Raw genomic sequence first — 20,000 nt, forward strand, 5'->3', positions numbered from 1 at the left:
AATAAAGTTTATGACTTTGGAGTTGTTTCAGATGCCAAGTGAAATTTATATTATACATTCATACTTTAAATATCTTTTTTGCTATCATGTGGATTTCTGCCGCTCTCCTTAAAATGAAATATTTTGAACAGAGATTTGCCACCTCCTAGCATTATTTTAAACAAGGTCAAATTAATGAACATCCTGAAATGACATCAAATGAAGTTATGCTTATTATTCTTAGTCCCTATAGTTTAACTCATACATACATGCTAGTAATCACATGAAGGAGGCTATGAAATTTGCCTGTGCTCACAGACTGGATGGTACTCTCTGGAGCTCTGATTAAAAGCATTCTTAAATGTGTGAAAAATAATTAATTTAAATAGATAATACAGCTTTTGCTTTATTTGATCAACTTAAATAATTTTCTCACATTTAAGTTTCTTAATCACAAGACTTGTTGAGTCTTTCGACTTTTCCCGGTTAGGGGTCGCCACAGCGGAACTCCAGTCCGCTAATGATTGGTAGTTGATTTTTATGTGCCGAGTTACCAGCCCTGATGCACAACCTTCAACGAAGGTACACCCATTCATGCATGTCTCCACGCAGAAGACGCTCTAGCTGAGAATTGAACCAGACAGCGTCTTACTGTGAGGCGACAACGCTACCGCAGCACCACCACAGCGGGTATACAATGAATTCAATATAATAATTAAGCTAGAATAAGGAAGTGTGATTGTGTTTACATTTAGAACAGATCTGTTACTTAACATGTTGCATACATACACTTCACATGTTGTACTTACATTTTTTATGCTAAGGCCAAAGCTTAATTCAAAAATGAGTTGTTGTGCTTGCCTTCCCTGTTTGTGTGACATTCAAACTTCTCAACCTCTTAGAGCAAGAAATCTGGACAAAGCCACAGATAATGAGGGAACAAAGGCCCAAAAATAGGGGCACTTTTTAAATATTGCTGTTACAAACTTAGAGAGTCAATAGACTAACATGTTTTGCATTAGCATGAATTTTCTGATGGATATGATGTCTGAAACTCAAATGTCTGTCATTATTGTCTGAATTCAGTCCTTATGATTTGCCAGTGATTTGCCAGAAAAAACACAATTTTGTAAAAAGAGACTAAAAATTATGAGGCAACAATCTGGGCAGTCTGTGACATTAGGCGGAGAGTAAACTTTGAAAGAAGTAGCAACTTTAATTGGATTAGCCTTCTGTAGCACAAACAAGCTTAGCAGTGATGCATGACCACCAGGATTCTGGACAGTACTAAGTGGAGGAAATCTAGCTTTCTCCGTGGCAGAGGTTTTCAGCTCAATGAGCTAAATGAAAAAGCAGAGCTGAATCAGGGCTCAAGTCCAGAGTGAAGATCATTTTACAAAGGGTGTCAGAATGTGATTATCATAATTACTTTTAATCATGCCTTTAAGAATACATATGAATGACTGTCCTAAATACATTAATTGCCAGATTGTGTTCGTAATGCCTACTGATATAATCTTTCACATTTATTGCATATCAGACATGCTTCAAGGGGAATCATATTGAATATGGTGGAAGGGAAAAACTCACCTCATTTTGTAATAACACTTGGATTGTCTTTTAACATCACATACTACACTTGCTCAGAGCCAGATCTCATGCAAATGCTGAGGACACATTCCCAGCAAAGTCACCTATAAAAACAGCCAGTAAGGGTTTCACCTAATGATGGATGTGGACAGTTGTAAAGATGAAAAATTAAGATCATAGACGTGTGCATTTCTCTGAACACCACAAATGAAATCATACTTCGCACATTTCAAAATCACACCTTCGAAGGAACAATGACAATCTATTCAGCCAGTGAAAGATGTAGTTATTATTTTTCAGAAAAGTCATAACAGTATGACGATGTCATAAGATGACATTTAAATCCATAAGCATAATGAATAGTCAGCAGTACAAAGTGGGGAGAGAGAAGGGGTGAAGATAGAGACAGATGGACAGGCACATATGAAAGGGGGTATTATGGTACTTTAATACACATCTTTATGGCATGTCCTCAGTAGTCATCTGTCATGCTTTGTATCAATAACTCATGGCTCTGGGGATGAAGAAGCTGCAGGACAGGCAAAACCAGATTAAGGCATAATAAATGTAGTTTACTAAATCATCTTACTTATGGTCATGGATGTGTTTGCAAATGCTTTTTGCAACATTATTCAAAAACTGTTAATTAAAGATTGGGACTGGATTAGCTATGTGACATGAAGCATACCACAGAAGTACAGCACCCCAGTAAGAAGTAACGTGACATACACCTGGAATCAAACCCTTGAAGTTAAGGACAAAAATCAATCTTCAGACAAGTGATTCATGTCAACACTCACAGAGGAAGTTGCACTTAGTTATATCCAGTAGTCAAAGAACTATTAGAGTAACTGTTGCAAGTGTTGCCTTTATTCTGCCTTTACTCTGTATTCCAGTAGTGCAGCATGTTTAAGAATGTTTGCACAAGGATAACCAGATGATTGCAGGTGATGGCAACAACTGACCAGATTTTATCATAGGACACAAACCACCATTTATCATCACTCAGCACTGGTGCATGATGCCAGCGTCTGTGCAAATGCTGACAGAGAAAAGTGAAGGCTTCCTTATTGACCATTTCTGGCAATGTGTGTTGTGTGTCATTCTATTTCTTGACCAGATTAAACATGTGAAGATGTGGTTGACAGGAAAGTGATGAAATGAGGGGGAAGCACAGGGGAAGAGAGAGTGAAGGAATAGAGGAATTTGCAGGAAGGTAGTGCGAGAGAACCATAGCTACCCACTTCTTCACAACAGAAATGTAAAAGTATAGATATCATTTGCTGAATTTGAACTGTCATCACACCAATAGAAGGTGACAACAACTGAATAATTATGTAGAGAGCATTGTACCAAATCACGTGTATTAAGAAAAGACATAGATGAAGTGAAGAGCGATGTATAAGTCTTTATTATTTTTTTTTTATGGGTTAGATGCCCATTTTTTTACTTTGAAAGTGAGAGGAATGTTGTGGAAGGGGATTAGGAATGTGCGGGTCAGACAGAAAGGATAGGTGAGGAAGCAGGTGCAGACATACAAGACAAACAAAACTGACACAAAAGGTGATGGACAGAAAAGTTTGGAAGACAGCATGACTGGGGATATGTAGGGGACACTGGAGACATACCCACATCAAGCTTGAGAACAGTGAGAATCTAGTACTCACCCTCAAAACTGTCATAATTGTCTCCTGTTTCAGTTTCTTGTCTCAGTGCTGGATGTGGCATCATCTTCACAAAATGACAAAGCACCTTTTCTACACTGAGGCCCCCTTCCATGATATCCACCAGCCCTGTCAGTTCTTGACGAGTGACAAACTAACCACATCCACAACTACTACTCCCGGACAGTACCAATGTACCAGCTTGTGGGGTACAGCTACCTGATGTAGGTGGAGTAGGTAGGGCAGGGGTTGTGGATGCAGTGCTGACAGTTTGGGACCCTGACGTGCTGAGTGTCAGTGCTGCAACCTGTAGAGGGGTGTCAGGCCAGTCTTCAGTGTGTGGTCTACCTCTCCATTACACACAGTTTTGGTAAGCAGAAATTATGAAAAGAACATTTTAAGCCATATAAAACACCTCCCTACCTTTCAATTATAATGTACTCCACAGCTTTAATAATACTAGTGAGAATAATTCTATCATTTTCAGGCTCAGTAGAGGGGCCACCTTTATGGATGGACATTGTCACAGCTGTTCTCCATAAAGTAGGGTTGTTACTAGTGCAAAGATTTGGGTTGATGAGCTAATGGTGGGGGCTTGCAAGATTGGACTTAGCACTTCTCAACAAAAATTAAGGGATATTATCAGGACCATGGAATTGGTATTTCTAACTTTAGAAAGGATGAAAAGCACTTGGTCCAAAGTGATTTCTGGAAGGGACATATGAGGAGAAATGGGAGAGTGACAGACGGGATGGTAGTAAGGTGAAGCTGAAAAATAATTTGACAACAAAAACTTTAGAAAGGCCTTCAGGGTCAAAGCAGGAAGCACCATTAGAGATAAATACAGTAAATAATTGCTTACATCTAACTTTTAAAATGTGGTATAATCCCAACCTGCAGGAGCTTCCCTTAGTCTGCTGTCTGTGCCCACTGTGTTCATCTTGAGAAAGCTCGGTATTAACCGTGCGAAAGCGCTTGATTTTATTGTGGATTTTGTTTTGTGGTGGTGAAATAAAGATTTGACGTTTTAACATCACTGTTCCTGGTTTCTGTCGCTTGTGGACATTTGGATTTTTCTTACATCTAACTTTCATAATATAGTGGAAAAACAACTCATGGTTGTCCTTTGAATTACTTGCAATCCTAAGTTTGTAGTTTTCTTCATATTTCCTTATGGTAAGTTTGAAGGACTTATTTTTAAATTCATTTTATAATGATGAAGTGGATTTCTTTTAGAAATGGCAAAAAATGATTTTTCTTATACTGTCTGTTGATGTGATATTTGCACTATATGGGTTTAGTTGTAAACTTGCCATTATGCTTACATTGAGCTATAACAGATGTCCTCATATATCTATCCAGCAGGTAATACTCACAGGATGAGGCAGCAGCCTATAATACAAGGTTTGTTGGAGAGATAAACTATTTGTGATTATCTATAACATCAGTCAATAGTATGCAACTGACTGTGGAATTATTCCTGATTATATAGGTGTTATTAGGGGTGTAAACCACATGTCAAGGTAGAATCTCATAATATGGTCAGATCTGACTAATGAGTGGTAACAAGCTGTGAGGTACAACTGAGGAAAATATCTGAGGAAAAGAATCAGATTATCAACATATCTGCTACATGGGAACAATTTGATTATGTACTGTATATTGGCATTTATGAAGTCCAGAAACTGCTCGGCATACTTGCTGTTGATAGCAAATGACTACCAGTTTTATATCTGCATAGGTGAAGTTACAGATAAGAAAATAATTTAAGGAGGGCTAAAAAAAGTTTTGTCACTCGTTGTATCAGTGGTTATCTTTTCTAACTGGTTTTGTTATTCCACATGTTTTAAAGAGATAATAGATGGGGTTCTGTAATTGGTTCTAATATGATAATTAATTTTACTGAGTGCAACTACAACTTGACCCATGTCCAAGTCTGTATTATGCAGAATGTGGTGAGACACATGGTGAGATACAATTAATAAATACATATAGTCATCTGCAGTTGCCAATTGATGTGAACACTTGATAGCCATTGTACCATGGAAACCAGGAGTGCTAGAACCAGGATTCTGTTACTGCATGAATGCTGATGTCTTCAATGTTGAACAAGTCCTCCAGTTCAGAGAATTTACTGCAAGTATCAAGACATTCAACAGTGCTACTTTGATATTACCAGAGTGGATATCGAACCAGTATATGTCTGACACACCTTGATATTACCACAGTGTATAATTAACTATTATAATTCTGACACACCTTCATATTACCGAGTAGATAACTATCTTGTACAAGTCCAGGACAGCAGTTAAAGCAGTTACCTCCGAGCACCTGGTTCTCCAGTTTAGTTTGAGTCTGAAAAGCCCTCTATTTGGAACCTGCACATCATTTTGTGGCTATTTGCTTTACTTCTGGGTGCTGCACTTTTTTTTTCAACATCTTAGAGATCTGCAGCAGAGATCCTATGAACTGCCTGAAGGTGTGCATGGTATGGAACAGCATGAGTGTGCATGTGTGTGACCTACAACTGACTGACATCCTATTCAGGATTTTGTTTTACTGCATTGAATCTTCTTTATGCTAAGAATGTCTCCAGATCCCACGTAACTATGAACTGGATTAAACAAGTTATCAGAAAGTGAATGAATGAAAAAATAAATAATGCAAGCAGATGGTTACATTTGTTGCAGATGCATGAAATTTCAGAATTATAAAGTTTTGTCCTTAAACAAGTGGTTTGCCTTTACAGCTACAATAATGCCCTTACCTACACATCCAGAAGTGGCTACATCAGTGAAATTATCCTTTCCAGACTTTGACTGGAATCCTTGTTGACATGTGCATGTGTAACTTCCTTCTGTGTTGATACATATTGAAAAATTTCCACAGATTTCTGTTGTATTGCATTCATCAACGTCTGCATTTCAAACAAAAAAAAACATTGTATATAAGCCAGGAAAATGTATAAGTCAAAATGTATCTCTCCAAAGCATCCTGTGCTATTAATTCAATACTTTAGACAGAAAGAAAAAAAATATTTTACCATACTTTTCTGTTAAGAAAAAGTGTCTGCATGTACATCAAATAAATAGAATGTTTTTTTTTTAATCATGCCTGGTGACCATCAAGCACCTTCCTCTCTATATTGTTGCAAATATGCATCTGGTTACTGCACTGCACATCACGCATTGGAGGTCGCAGATTCTCCACTGAATATTAGCCTAAGCAGCACCTATTCTGGTAGGTCACTGGTACTGGTACTGCCATGGCATGTGGATACTTTCTCTTGACTTACACAAGTGAATTCTAAGCTAACTGAAATAAAGGACCATTTTAAGCATAGTCAAGAACCCAAGGTCAGAATCAATCCCTGCACTTTGTGTCTATGAGGTAAAGACCTTAGTCGTTATGTCAAACCCATCCCTGAAGCAGCATAATATGCCTCAATAATGCATGCAGGTTCTTACGTACACCTCACATATGGCTAATCTGCAATGCACAGCTTGGGATGCATTCATGTCTCTCAGCATGGCTGTGGTATGCTGCCTACTGAGATACATTTTCATTCCAGTCACACACACACACACACACACACACACACACACACACACACACACACACACACACACACACACACGCACACACGCACACACACACACACACACACACACACACACACACACACACACACACACACACACACACACACACACACACACACACACACACACAGAGGAATGAGCCAACATTATTCATTCAAACATCCCCTGGCAACTCCTCAGCTGTGCTGACTGTTTCTTTAATCTGGGTATCTATATCATACTTTGACCTCTATCTCTCTATGCTACAGAGCTATGACAAAAAGCATATATGCACAATCAAATTGCAGATGGCTTTCTTGCTTTTTAAGTTTTGCAGCAGATATATGTAGAGCATAAGACATTACATATCAAAAACTAAAGATGTTTGAATACTTAGAAGTCCTTTTAAAATAGCTACAAATATGAATAACAAACCAACTCATGCAATTATAAACTTATAACTTCCACACTGCATGTCTAAATGCTGTATGGGCAAAAGTAAAAATGCCATGTCAGAGAGCTGAATGACAAAATGAAACCACAAATACAGGGAAAAAATGAAAAGTCAAAGAAGCATAGACTGAAATAATACAAAGCAATTAACTTGCTGACTTTTCAAAGCTGCATTTGAATAACGAAATGTTTATGTTGGGGGGAAAATGCTCTGCACCCTCATGTGGTGGAAGGAAAATGTGTTCTCCAGATGCTGTCAAATTATATTTTCCAAACCCATGGTTAAGCAGTGTGAAGATGGTTCATAAATTTAAAGTTGCACAAAGAAGAATATTTTGCACCCTTCCCTGAGGCTATGTGATTTTAAAGATAAAATATATAAGGAATGTGTCATAGAAGGTAGCTCTGACCTCTGCAAGAACAGTATCTGAGTTGCAAGCTGTTACCCTGAGTCAACACTACCTTATTTTCCACAGGAACAAGGTTATTTTGAGAATTATTTTTTCTTTTATGTCTAACATGATATCAGAGTTTACTTTAAGACAAATTATCCATCTTCCCATTTTCTTTCCTGAACCCAAAAAGGAGAGAGAAAGCATACTCCATACCTTGGATGTCCACAGACAAGTCAATGCAGAAAGAGCTCAAGTCACCAAGGAGAAGAAAGCCCCAAAAAATCTCCAGATCTATGTATTAAGACTCCAAACACCATAACACACCATAAAATCCAATTAGCATAATTCCAAACAATTATATAAAATAGCAAACTAGCTCAAATAAGCTTTTGCTGAAGCTTCTTCAGGTTTTTTAAAAATTAATTCTTTAAAGAAAGGGTGGCCACGGAGGTGCAGCTGTTAGCATTGTCGCCTCACAGCAAGAGGTTCTCTGGTTCGACCCTTCACTGGGGTGCCTTCTGTGTGGCATCTGCATGTCCTCCCTGTGGTCAGGTGGTTTTCCTCCGGGTATTCCAGTTTCCTCCCACATCCTAAAGACATGTTGTAGGTGGATTGGACACTCTAAATTGGCCATAAGCGTGTGTGTATGCCTTCCGTGGAAGGTTGGGCACCGGGCTGGCAACTCAATACCGTAAAAAACTCTACTGGCAATCATGAGCAGACAGGTGATCCACTGTGGTGACCCCTAACCAGGAAAAGCCGAAAGAAGAAGAAGATTCTTTAAAGAAAGAGTTAAATACACAGAGAGAATGGAGTCCTGATCAAGTTTTAAACCCTATTGGTTAGCATTAAGTAAGCTAATATGCAATAAAAATGTAGAAAATTAAAACATGATTGACTATATTTTGATTACATAGATATCCAATACTCAGCTGTAAATTAATTGATTGTGTAAATATAATGCCGTTGCCAAAATGTCACGCAGGGAGACAGGATGCATGGACCAAACCATAACCAGGAACAGAACAAAACTTGTCCAGCACCCAAGAAGAGTTACAAAATAAATTTAATTTATTATATTGAATCACATATTAGCATACCGGTTTTGGCAAAGACAAAAAGCCTTCATCAGTGCATCTCTCTCTCTCCTTGGGTGCTGGACAAGTTTTGTTCTGTAAATATATAGCCACATTACAACTGCTGCCTTCATTTTAGCATAGGTTTTAAGATAACTGCATAATCTAATCTTGATTACTTATCAACCCCTAGAGCCATAATCCACCTATACTCCACATATTCAGTACTATTACATATATTATCGTCTCTCTTACTTAACAATACCAATATAACTGCCATTAACTTAAAAAAAACATGTTTAGAATCTGACTACAAAATGTGTTTCCATAATGCATTGGTGTTTATTTGGCATGTTATATCAGAAAAATTCTCACAGATATACTCTTTGAGCTTTCTATTTGTCTTGCCCACATAAAGTGCAGTGCACACTTGATAAAGAGCGATATATGCTATATTAGCAGAGTGACAGTCTACATTGCTGTTAGATTTATATACTTTACCAGTAACTGGATATGTAAAATTATTAGTGCATAAAATATGTTTTTCAAAATTTGTACTTCCTACTTGCAAAATTTCCTCTCTTGTCTGAATAAATCTATTGTTGATTGTAGTATCTGCTCTTTATAACATAATGTTTTAAATTACATCCTCTTTTAAAGCCAAAAGCAATACATTATTTAGTAACTCTTGCTGGCAAATCTAATAATTGTAGAATATGTCACAGTTTGAAATTAATCTTCTTTACATCCAGTGTATATCTATTATATCTTGTTGTAAATCTTAACCTAAAATTGTTAGGGTGATTAGACTGTTTATCTGTTAAGGAAAAGAAGGGCTTAACCACAGATGTCTGTGCTTCAATGGACAGCAGGCATTTATTCTGTAGTTGGGCATAATCATTTTCCCTCTTAGAAAATTCATGTACCAAGCAATTTAATTGTGGAGAAGCAATGTAAAGTCCCTACTACAGGTATGTCAAATTATATGATCATGTTAAATTCAGTTCAGAGACATGTTTAGCTGCAATGAGGAAGATCATATTATTGCCAAACATGCATGTCTATGAATGTGGTGAAAAGCACGTTTCATTTTTTCCTCAAAATGTTTTTTTATTTTCAGTTAAAATAACATTTACATAATATTTTTAAATATTTTAAACAACTATATACAATATATACAATAGCCTGACTTTCAATTATATACACTGTATGTTATTAAATATAGAATTAACAGATCAATTATCAGAGATACAATATTGATTATTGCAGAGTACCCAACAAAGATATAACTTTCTTCCGAGGATTATTTACCAATGGCCTGGGATAGATTTGTAGTTCTTTGATATTTATTTCCATCGATGCAGTTGTCTTCAGTAAAGTGTAGAATTCTTCTAAGGTCAGGGGTGTAGTTGAATTCTACCCTCTGGTTACGCATTTCCTAGATATAGCAAGTATTGTCCATAACAAATACATATTTGTCTTATTCAGGTAGGGACCTTCATTTACATTTAGTATAATCCATGCGTTAGTTAAGGTAAAGGATTAATTAAATAAAGCTTGTAAAAAATGATTGATTCCATTCCAATATGATTTAACTTTATTACATTCATAAAAAATATGACAGGTTCAGTGCAAATTTCTCCCCTCCCTCACCCCCAAAAGAAGAAATACTTATCCCAGCTGAATGTAATCTCCCTGTCATCTCAGATGTCCAAGTGAAAACCGCCCTAAACAAAGCTAAAAACACAGCATCAATGGGACCTGACGGTATCCCGGGTTGCGTGTTACGTGAACTCCAAGAGGAGCTAAACCCACACATAAAAATGCTATTTAACCTTAGCCTTACTTCAGGATATGTACCTGAACACTGGCGTACAGCAACAGTGGTCCCACTCCACAAAGGGGGTACCTCTACAGACCCTGGGAACTACCGCCCCATAAGCTTAACCAGCCTGGTCTGCAAAGCTATGGAAAGAATCATTATGGAACTCATAAACAGAGACATAGGGGACCTACAGACACTTGACCCCACCCAGTTCGACTTTGTAAAAGGCAGATCCTGCCTTTTGAACCTGGTTGACTTTTTCAAAACAGTCAGTAGAGCCATTGATGAGGGCAAAGCAGTCCATACAGTCTACCTGGACTTGGCTAAGGCCTTCGACACAATACCCCACTCAGGCATCATAGATAAGCTCAACAGCTTAAACGTAAACCCTTATGTCACTAGATGGGTTGCAAACTGGCTAAAGGACAGAACCCATAAAGTTAAAATCACTGGAGCAATGTCAGACTCAAAGCCAGTCACAAGTGGTGTCCCACAGGGATCTGTCCTGGGACCCCTCTTGTTCGGCATTTATTTCTCAGATGTTAAAGCAAACATGGGAGGGTTGTGGCTGACAAAGTTCGCAGATGACTGCAAACTAGTACATAGTCGATACACCAGCGGACACATACATCCTACAAAAGGCCTCACAGAAACAGACAACTGGTGCGAGTCACGGCCTTAAACTAAATGCCAAAAATGTATAGTCATCCCCTTTGGGAAAAACAAAGTACCCACAAATTATCACATAGACAGCAACCCACTGAGTACGGAAAAAGTAATCAGAGACCTAGGGACCCAAGTCGACAGCGACCTCTCATTTGACACCCACGTTGCCAAAGTGGTTAGAAAAACATTCTACCTTGCACACCTCATCATGAAGGGATTCACATCCAGATCCAAGGATGTCATTGTACCCTATACTCCTCCCTCATCAGACCCATGATTGAGTACAATGCCCCATTTGGTATGTACCTCACCCGGCATTTGCAACAGCTGGAGAGACCACAAAAGTACCTCACCAAGAGGATCAAGGGTCTCCAACATATGTCTTATTCTGCCAGAGTAAAGAAACTTCAGCTCTATTCAGTAGCATACCGCCTGCTCAGAGGTGATCTCTGCCTGACGTACAAGGCCATGTCCAATCAGGATCTGATGGACATGCTCCACCTCAAAAAATCCAAATCCATCAGGACCACGAGAGCTAAAGACTTAAACCGCGGCACAAATATGAATAGGACATGCTGGAGGGATAGATTCATAACCCAGAGGCTTCCCATGCTTTGGAACAAGATCCCAGTTCGTATTAGGCAGAGCCCCTCACTGACTCTCTTCAAGAGAAATCTTGATGAGTGGATGGGAGATCGTAAGTTTACCCCAGGGGTCACATCTGTGTCACTGCTAGACAGGGGCACAGTAAACTAATTCTATTATATAAGGGGACCTTCATTGTGTCACTACTAGACAGAGGCACAGTTTTCTAAATTTATTCTGTACATTTTTGTACCATTTCATGGGGTGGCAAAAGCCACATCACTATGGCTAGGCTTACAAATGCCCCAGGGTAGATAGCCTAGTACTATACTATGAAACTATGAAACTATAATCTGCTTCATTTGACTTTTCACATCTCCAGCAAAAAAACATTTGTAGTAGTATTGATCTTTTTAATTCTATCTGTTGTTAAAAATGCTCTATGTAAGTATTTCCAGTTAAATATTTTCCAGTACTGTGTGCTAGATGTGTAATTAACTCACAGTAAGATGTTAGTTTTAATTTCTTCTGTTAACTGCAATGACTGGCCTTTTGTTAAGAATTGCCAGTATGATGGTTTGGGAATTGTTTTATATGTTATTAACTCTTTATATAGATTTGAAATTGAATTTTTCTTTTCACAACTATTATATATAAATTCATACAGAAAACTTATTAGATTTGGAATATCTTTAAATGAGGAATTATTAATTAATCTGCATAAATCTTGAATCTACATTAGAATGCTTTGTAAGGTTAACCAGTCCTGTGTTGGAATATTGTATGCAGTTTTTATCATATGTATATCTAAAACATTTAATTTATTTACACATTGAACCTAGCATAAGAATCAATTTTGTTCCCAGGAGGTTATTGTTTCCCTATATATTTTGTGAGGAAAGTTCTTAGTGATGGCAAATGGGGTTAAAAGGTCAAACCAAAGTTTTAGATCTATGTTTGCATTGATAAGTTTCCTAAAGGAATTGATGTAATGGTAAATCAGTGCTGTTTTAGAAGGTTTTGTTATATTATATTGCATACTTATGCCTAGTATATACCAGGGTTTGTTTGATTTGTCTACTATTACATTTTTTTTAACAGATTAAATTCATTTGTTAATATAGCCATTGTTAATTCTTGCCAGTTGGCAAAGTAATTTGGGTTTATCCAGTCTATTTTAGTTTTAAGCACAGATGCTTTTATATATGTTTCTATTTCTGGGAAGTTCAATCCTCCTCCTTTCCAGGGTCTAATGTGATGAGTTAGAGCTACTCTATTCTTTATGAGATACCATAAAAATGTTACTAAACATGAGTTTATTTCTTTAAGAATGCATCTTTCAGGAATTAACAGTATTGCTAATGCCACATATAGTATTTTTGGCAATAAGACCATTTTTATTAATTGCAATCTGTCTTAAAAAGTTAATATTATTTTGTTCTACTTTTCTATATATATTTTATTGTTTTAATAATGTTTTTATAATTTATTAATATTGTTTTGTTTATATTTTTGCATAATACTATTCCTAAATAATTTAGCGTTACATTCTTGTTTTACTATGATGGATTTATCTGTAACTTGTAGTTCTTTTTTCTTATTTAAAAATAGAAATTTTGATTTTGATCTATTAAAGTGTAGACCTGAAATCTTATAAAATTTCTCCATTACTTCTTCTAGCTCTCCTAATGACTCTCTGGAGTTAGATAGGGTTAATAAAATATTATCAGCAAAAAGCATTATTTTAGATATGTAGTGGTCATAGACTTTTATTCCTTTTATTCTTGGATTATTACATATTATTTCTGCAAGTATTTCTATAGCCAAAGCAAATAAAATAGGAGAAAGGGGGGCATCCTTCTTTAGTAGCTTTCATTATATGGATAGATTCTGAGGTGAAAGTACTTAATTTGATATAGGCTAAGTTATTAATATATATGTTTTTTAGTAATAAGATGAAGGGTGGAGGAAATTCAAATAATGCTAAAGTTTTAATTAACTATTCCCAGTGGAGAGAATCAAAGGCTTTTTCTAAGACTAATCCGATTACAAATGTTTCTCTATCTTCTTTATTCACATAATCTATAAGAGTAAGTATCCTTTTAATATTATCATGTGTGTGCCTGTTATATAAAAATCCAGTCTGATCATTATTAATTGTTTTTGAAAGTGGGATTTTCATTCTGTTAGCCAGGATTGACATGAATATTTTGTAATCATTATTCAGTAATGATATAGGTCTGTATGAAGTGCAAAGGTCTGATGGTTTATTATCTTTTAGAATTGGTGTTATGAGAGAATATTTCCATGAGGGTGGCATTTTTGCTTTTGACTGGATGGACTTCTAGCAAAGTTTTACAAAAAAGGGAGATTACTGTTGAAGGGAAGAGTTTGTAAATTTCCGTAATTATACCATCTATCCCTGGAGATTTGTTAGATTTACTTTCTTTTATCTTGTCAACAATTTCTTTGTAGGATATAGGTTTCTGTAGGTCTAGTTTTACGTTTTCTAGAATTTTTTTATATTGATAAGGTTTGTATCTAAGCTTATTTGATTGTTATCTAAATCTTCTTTTTTTGAAGTGTTCCATATAATGAAACCAAAATGCTTCAAGGATGTCTTCTGTATCTGATACTTTTTTTCCCTTTCTTTTCATGATATATGCTACTATGTTATTTGCTTTAGATTGTGTTTTAATTCGTGTAGATAAGTTATGTAGATATCTGGGGAGGTGGCAAATGAGTTTATTTTTAATTTTTCCAAGGCCAGACAAGTTTTATGTGTTAGAATTTCATTATATTTTTTATTTAATTCCTCTATTTCTTTTTTGACTTCTGGACAATTTTAATTTTTTTAGATTTTGCTGTCAAGAGTCTGGTTTGCAAGTCTAATGATTCAGATTCCCACTCTCTAACTTTGTTTTTGTACCAGCTAAGGTTCTTACCAAATAAATATGCCTTTAATGAATCCCAAACCATTACTCTACTGATTTCTGTTGTATTATTAATTTCAAGAAATAATTGTAGTTCTGACAACATCCAAGGTCTGAATTCTTTAATTTTCATGATATATGATGGAATTCTAGTTGAAAGAATTAAAGGTTTAAACTATTATTATTATTTGGAGCTTCATTATCAGACAGCCATGATCTGAGTAGGGGCATGATACTATTGAGAAGTTGAGGTTTTTTGTTTGTAAATCTTGAACTATGAATAATTTGTCTATTCTGGTATGTGCTCCAAATTTATGGTCTTTATGGGAAAATAATAAGTATTTATCATCTTTTACTTTAAAAAGTGTCTATTAAATGAAATGAATCAATCCATCTTTTTAAGGATTTGGAAATAGTTGCTAAGTGAAAAGACTTCTTGGTGGTTTTAGAAGCTTCTAAGGTAGAAGTAAAGTTTCCTCCCAGAATAAGATTTCCTTTATAATTGTTGGAAATAAAATCTAGGTGTTTTTAACCATTCCTGCTACAGTTCATGGGAACCAATATAGATTAGCTAAGGTCTATATTCTGTTATTAAATTTAATTATAACACAAGCTAGTAGACCTTCTTTGTCTTCATATTTATACATAACTTTTGGAGTGGTTATGTTTTTCTTCCAGAGAACTGATATTCCTTTTGTCTTTGTTCTATAGGGGGATTGGGCTAAGACTGTATAGTCCTTAGGGTTCCAAATAAAGCTATTATTAGTCTTAGAATGCATTTCCTGGAGAAATGCTACTTGTGCCTTATTTAGATTTAAATATTTTAGTAAGTTTGATATTTTATTTGCATTATTTAAGCCATTAGTATTTAATGATAAGAATGTTAAATCCATTTCAAGTTATTGTTGGAAGAAACATTTTGCTTCTTTTTTTTTATTTTGAATATAGTAGTTATACCATATTCTCTGATAACATTGAATGTTATTTTTATGTGTGTAAACTTGGAAGTGTAATTTAATGTTCTTTCTTCTTTAAATACAAGTAGGGTAAAATTCTGGTCAGGCTTTAAAAATTCCTTCTATAAAATATTAATTCTAAAGTATCAAATACAAGTAAATATGAATTTCCCATTAAACATGGAATGAAAGTCATTCCTAATCCAATAGATAAAGATAGAGCTATTGGATTATCACTCGTACCTTTAACCAACAATATCGACTGAGCTCCATATGTTAAATTATTATATGGAGAATTTTCTTAAAAAGAGATATAAAATTATATATTATTCTATTATTATTCTATAGTATTTTATATATCAGGATAGAATGTTATTAGTGTAAACAATTATTATGTGACTTAGAAAATATCCAATATTTATTTACCCTTAAGAGATCCCAAACATGTCAGATATGTCATTTCATATAAATTAAATGCAACATAGGAGCATACACTAAATAAGCCAACAACAAATAGATTATTACTAAAATAATTTGACTAAAAGGACTGTGTAGGAGACAATGAGTGATTACTAATGAAATATGAATTTACTGTAGGTGTACTGTCTTCCTTTACTTCCCCACTCTTCAGCTCACCAACTTTAACTTAGACTTATGAAAAGACATGGCTTATCAGTGGTATCCTGACTCTGAGCAGAGGCGCCCTACATTCTAGTGTGCAGTGCTTTTACATATTTATAGATTTACAAAGCAGAGTATAAGAATGAACTATGATCACCCTGACAATTCAAACTCTGCATAGGGTACCGCCTGCTTCCAGAATGGGTAATCACATCAGGTCTAGAATGAATGTGTAGGTACCCATATGGTAATCAATACTTACCTTAGGTAAGTATTAATCAAATAGTGTTTAGAGCATCTTAGAGAGTTTGTGGGGCAGTTAGAATACTCTTAAGCCTTTCCTCCCATGACCAAAAACAGAGATTTCCCTTCCCTTTCTTTCCCTTGTTTTAAATCAGTACTAATAAAAGAAATTCAGCAAACATAGGTAAACAGAAATAACATTCAGTAGTCCGTCTTGTACATGACTCGCAATCCATTAAACAAGTCAGTGCCTAACATCACTTTAATAAACATTATAAAGACAAATTAGAAATAATTTCCTAGCTCTTTAAATTTTCTGATAAAGCAAAAAGTTAACAATAAGCTATTTTAACTAAAAGTGTAAAGCATTTCAATTTTCCTTGCATGAATACATTTCTACTTGTAGTGTCAATAGCTGTCTTTGAAATCTGTACAATAATTTACTTCTTCAAATCATTCCTTTTTCAATTCAGGTTTTGTTTTGTCAAAATGGCAACAATATTTCAAGGGCACAATTAATATTTAGACTGATGTTTCAAATAAATAACTTGTCAGTTGCCAATTGGGTTAGTTTAGAATGTATGGTTAGTGCAAATATAGCATGTTGCCAAAATAATATGTATTTTTTCATGTTCTCTAGAGACTGTCATATGCAAGTGACATATATAATGTAGCATATATAGAGCAGATAGCTTATGGATTCAGGTTGTTAAAGTAAGTTATGCTTATTAATCAGGCAGTTTCATTTAAGATCACAAGTAATCTGGGGACATTTCAGTTTAGTTTCCAGGAATGTGTAGTCCAATGTGAGTAATTTACAAAGTATTTGCAAGTTGTTCTATTAAAGTTATCTAATTTACCCTTCCTTAGATTGTAATTCGATTTAATAGCTAAACAATATTATTTTTTTATTTGTTATCTGCAAGGCTAAATGCACTTCACAGATTCACAAAGTCCATAGAAACTGCCACAGTTGTTTTCTGTTGGCATGACAACTCAAATATAGCGGTTCCTAATCAATGAGTGTTAAAAAAAAAAAAAAAAAAAACTGAAATAGTTCACAAGGCTGATAGAATGTAAAGAAAGCTTCACTTCTCAGCAGCAGTACATTTTTCCCTCCTTTTATATATTATGTTAATATTATAGGAAATAATTCAACTGACAGTATGTATATAAACAAAACATTTCAGAGTTAACCACTAACATGCCCCGTAACCCATTAAGTATAACAGTGTCCACCATTAATCTAATAACTTTTATAATAACATCTAATTGATTCCACTTTTCCTCATAAACATGTCACAATTCATTAAACAAAGCAGAGTCTAACATCTGTCTAATAATCATTATAAAGACAAATAATAGTAATTTCCTAGCTCTTCAAACTTTCTGATATCAGAAAATGGTGAGAGCAAGCTATTTTAACTGGAAGACTAAAACATTTCAGTACTTCCTTGTAAATATATATTTTTATTTATACCATAGTGTCAAGAACTGTCTTTGAAATGTATGCATTACTTTACTTCTTTCAAGTCATTCATTTTACAGTTCAGATTATATTTTGTCAAAATGTCAATAGCATTTCAAGGGCACATTTAATATTTAAACTGATATTTTAAATGAATAGCTATCTGTTGCTAAGTGAGTTTGTACAGTGTGAGGTAACTGCAAAAATAACATGTTGCAAAAAGTAATATGTATCTTTTCATGTGCTCTAGAGTCTGTCAATTTCAAGTAACATATAAAATGTAACTTTTACAGTTCAGACAGCTTGTGGAATCAGCATGTTAAACTGAGTAATACTTTTTAATCAAGCAGCTACATTTAAGCGCACATGTAGTTTGGGAACATTTCAGTTGTGTTTCTAGAAATATGTAATCCTATTAGAATAAATCATAAAATATTTACAAATAGTCCTATTATGTATTTATTTTACCTTGCTTAGAGCTTGACGTGGCAGAGAGATGAAGATGTTAAGATTTGCACTAGGTGTGACGAGGATGGACAGGATTAGGAATAAGTATATTAGAGGGTCAGCCCAGGTTGGAAGGTTTGGAGACAAAGCCAGAGAGGCAAGATTACATTGGTTTGGACATGTGCTGAGGAGGGATGCAGAGTATATTGGGAAAAAGATGCTAAGGATGAAGCTGCCAGGTAACAGGAAAAGAGGAAGGCCTAAGATAAGGTTTATGGATGTGGTGAGAGAGGACATGCAGGTGGTTGGTGTGACAGAGCAAGATGCAGAGGACAGGAAGAAATGGAAACAGTTGATCTGCTGTGGCGACCCCTAACGGGAGCAGCCAAAAGAAGAAGAAGAAGGTTGTTTTTTCATTTTAATAACTAAACATTACTTTTTCTTATTATTTGTTATCTGCGAGGTTAAATGCACTTTGCAGGTTCACAGTGTCCTTAGAAACTGCAGTCATTGTTTACTGTTGCTATGGCAACGCAAATAGAATGTGAAGAAAGCTTCACTTCTCTTAACCAACAGTGCATTTTTCCCTCCTTTTTTTTTATATTTGTTAATACTAAAAGGAAATAATTCAAAGAACATATGTACATGAATGGAACATTTCAGAGTTAATCACGGACATGTCCCCAATCCCAATAAGCATAACAGTGACTATCATTAATCTAATAAATATTGTAATAATTAATTAAGTTCACTATTCCAATTAGTCTACCTTAAAACTAGATTATTTTAGACTATTATTTATCTATGTATAGATAGTGAGTTATTAAATATATACAGACTATATTAGTATAGTAAATAGGAGAGAATTTAGATAGGGAGATAAGATGCAGTTAAAATAAATAATGAGAAAAGAGAGAAGAGAGAAAGAAAAGAGAAAATTAGGAGAAAATACACATATACTTTTTATGGTGATTTACAGCATAAATAATTTATGCGTTATATAACCCTCCTTCTGTGAAAGAAAAGTACCTTGTTTTACATACCTGAGGTAATGTGAAAACTCTCATGTGTCATCTATTTTCAAAAAAATATAGATAAAGATTCCAGTAGCTAGTTACCTTTGTTTTAAACTTCCAAGCAGTAAAATTGGTCCTTTAAAGTAATGTTAAAACAATTCATATCATAGTAGATGCTTTGAGAGATTTGGCTGTAACGGTATCAGTCTTTTGCTTCTTCTTTTTGACATCTGTCCAGACATTTGCTTCTTTTGTTCTCTTGAGAGAAGGTGACATCCAATTCATATCTTCTGGTAAAGTAATCACATTATTAGTTTTAATAAATGAAGAGGCTTCCTCTAAGTCAATAAAAGTCCTCATCTCGTTGGCATACCGTATTCTTATATTAGCTGAATATCCAAGTTGAGCCTTGATGTTATTTTGTTTTAGAAACTTTATCATTGGCCGCACATTTTTCCTTTGTTCCATTATTCTAGATCTTATCAGGCTCTGTTGATATTTT

General features: G+C 35.1%; 1 protein-coding gene across 1 annotated transcript in view; it reads right to left on the reverse strand.

Annotated features, from left to right (window-relative positions):
* LOC122810769 (adhesion G protein-coupled receptor E2-like) overlaps window positions 1-20,000 on the reverse strand; it is a 151,839-nt gene that overhangs the window by 12,217 nt on the left and 119,622 nt on the right. Inside the window, exon 4 of the mRNA XM_044082330.1 lies at window positions 6,001-6,150. Within this exon, the coding sequence (XP_043938265.1) occupies window positions 6,001-6,150 (150 nt within the window). The remainder of the gene's footprint in view (window positions 1-6,000; window positions 6,151-20,000) is intronic.

Source organism: Protopterus annectens, chromosome 9.part0 (assembly GCF_019279795.1).
Source record: "Protopterus annectens isolate FY-2018-M chromosome 9.part0, PAN1.0, whole genome shotgun sequence".
NCBI lineage: Eukaryota > Metazoa > Chordata > Ceratodontiformes > Protopteridae > Protopterus > Protopterus annectens.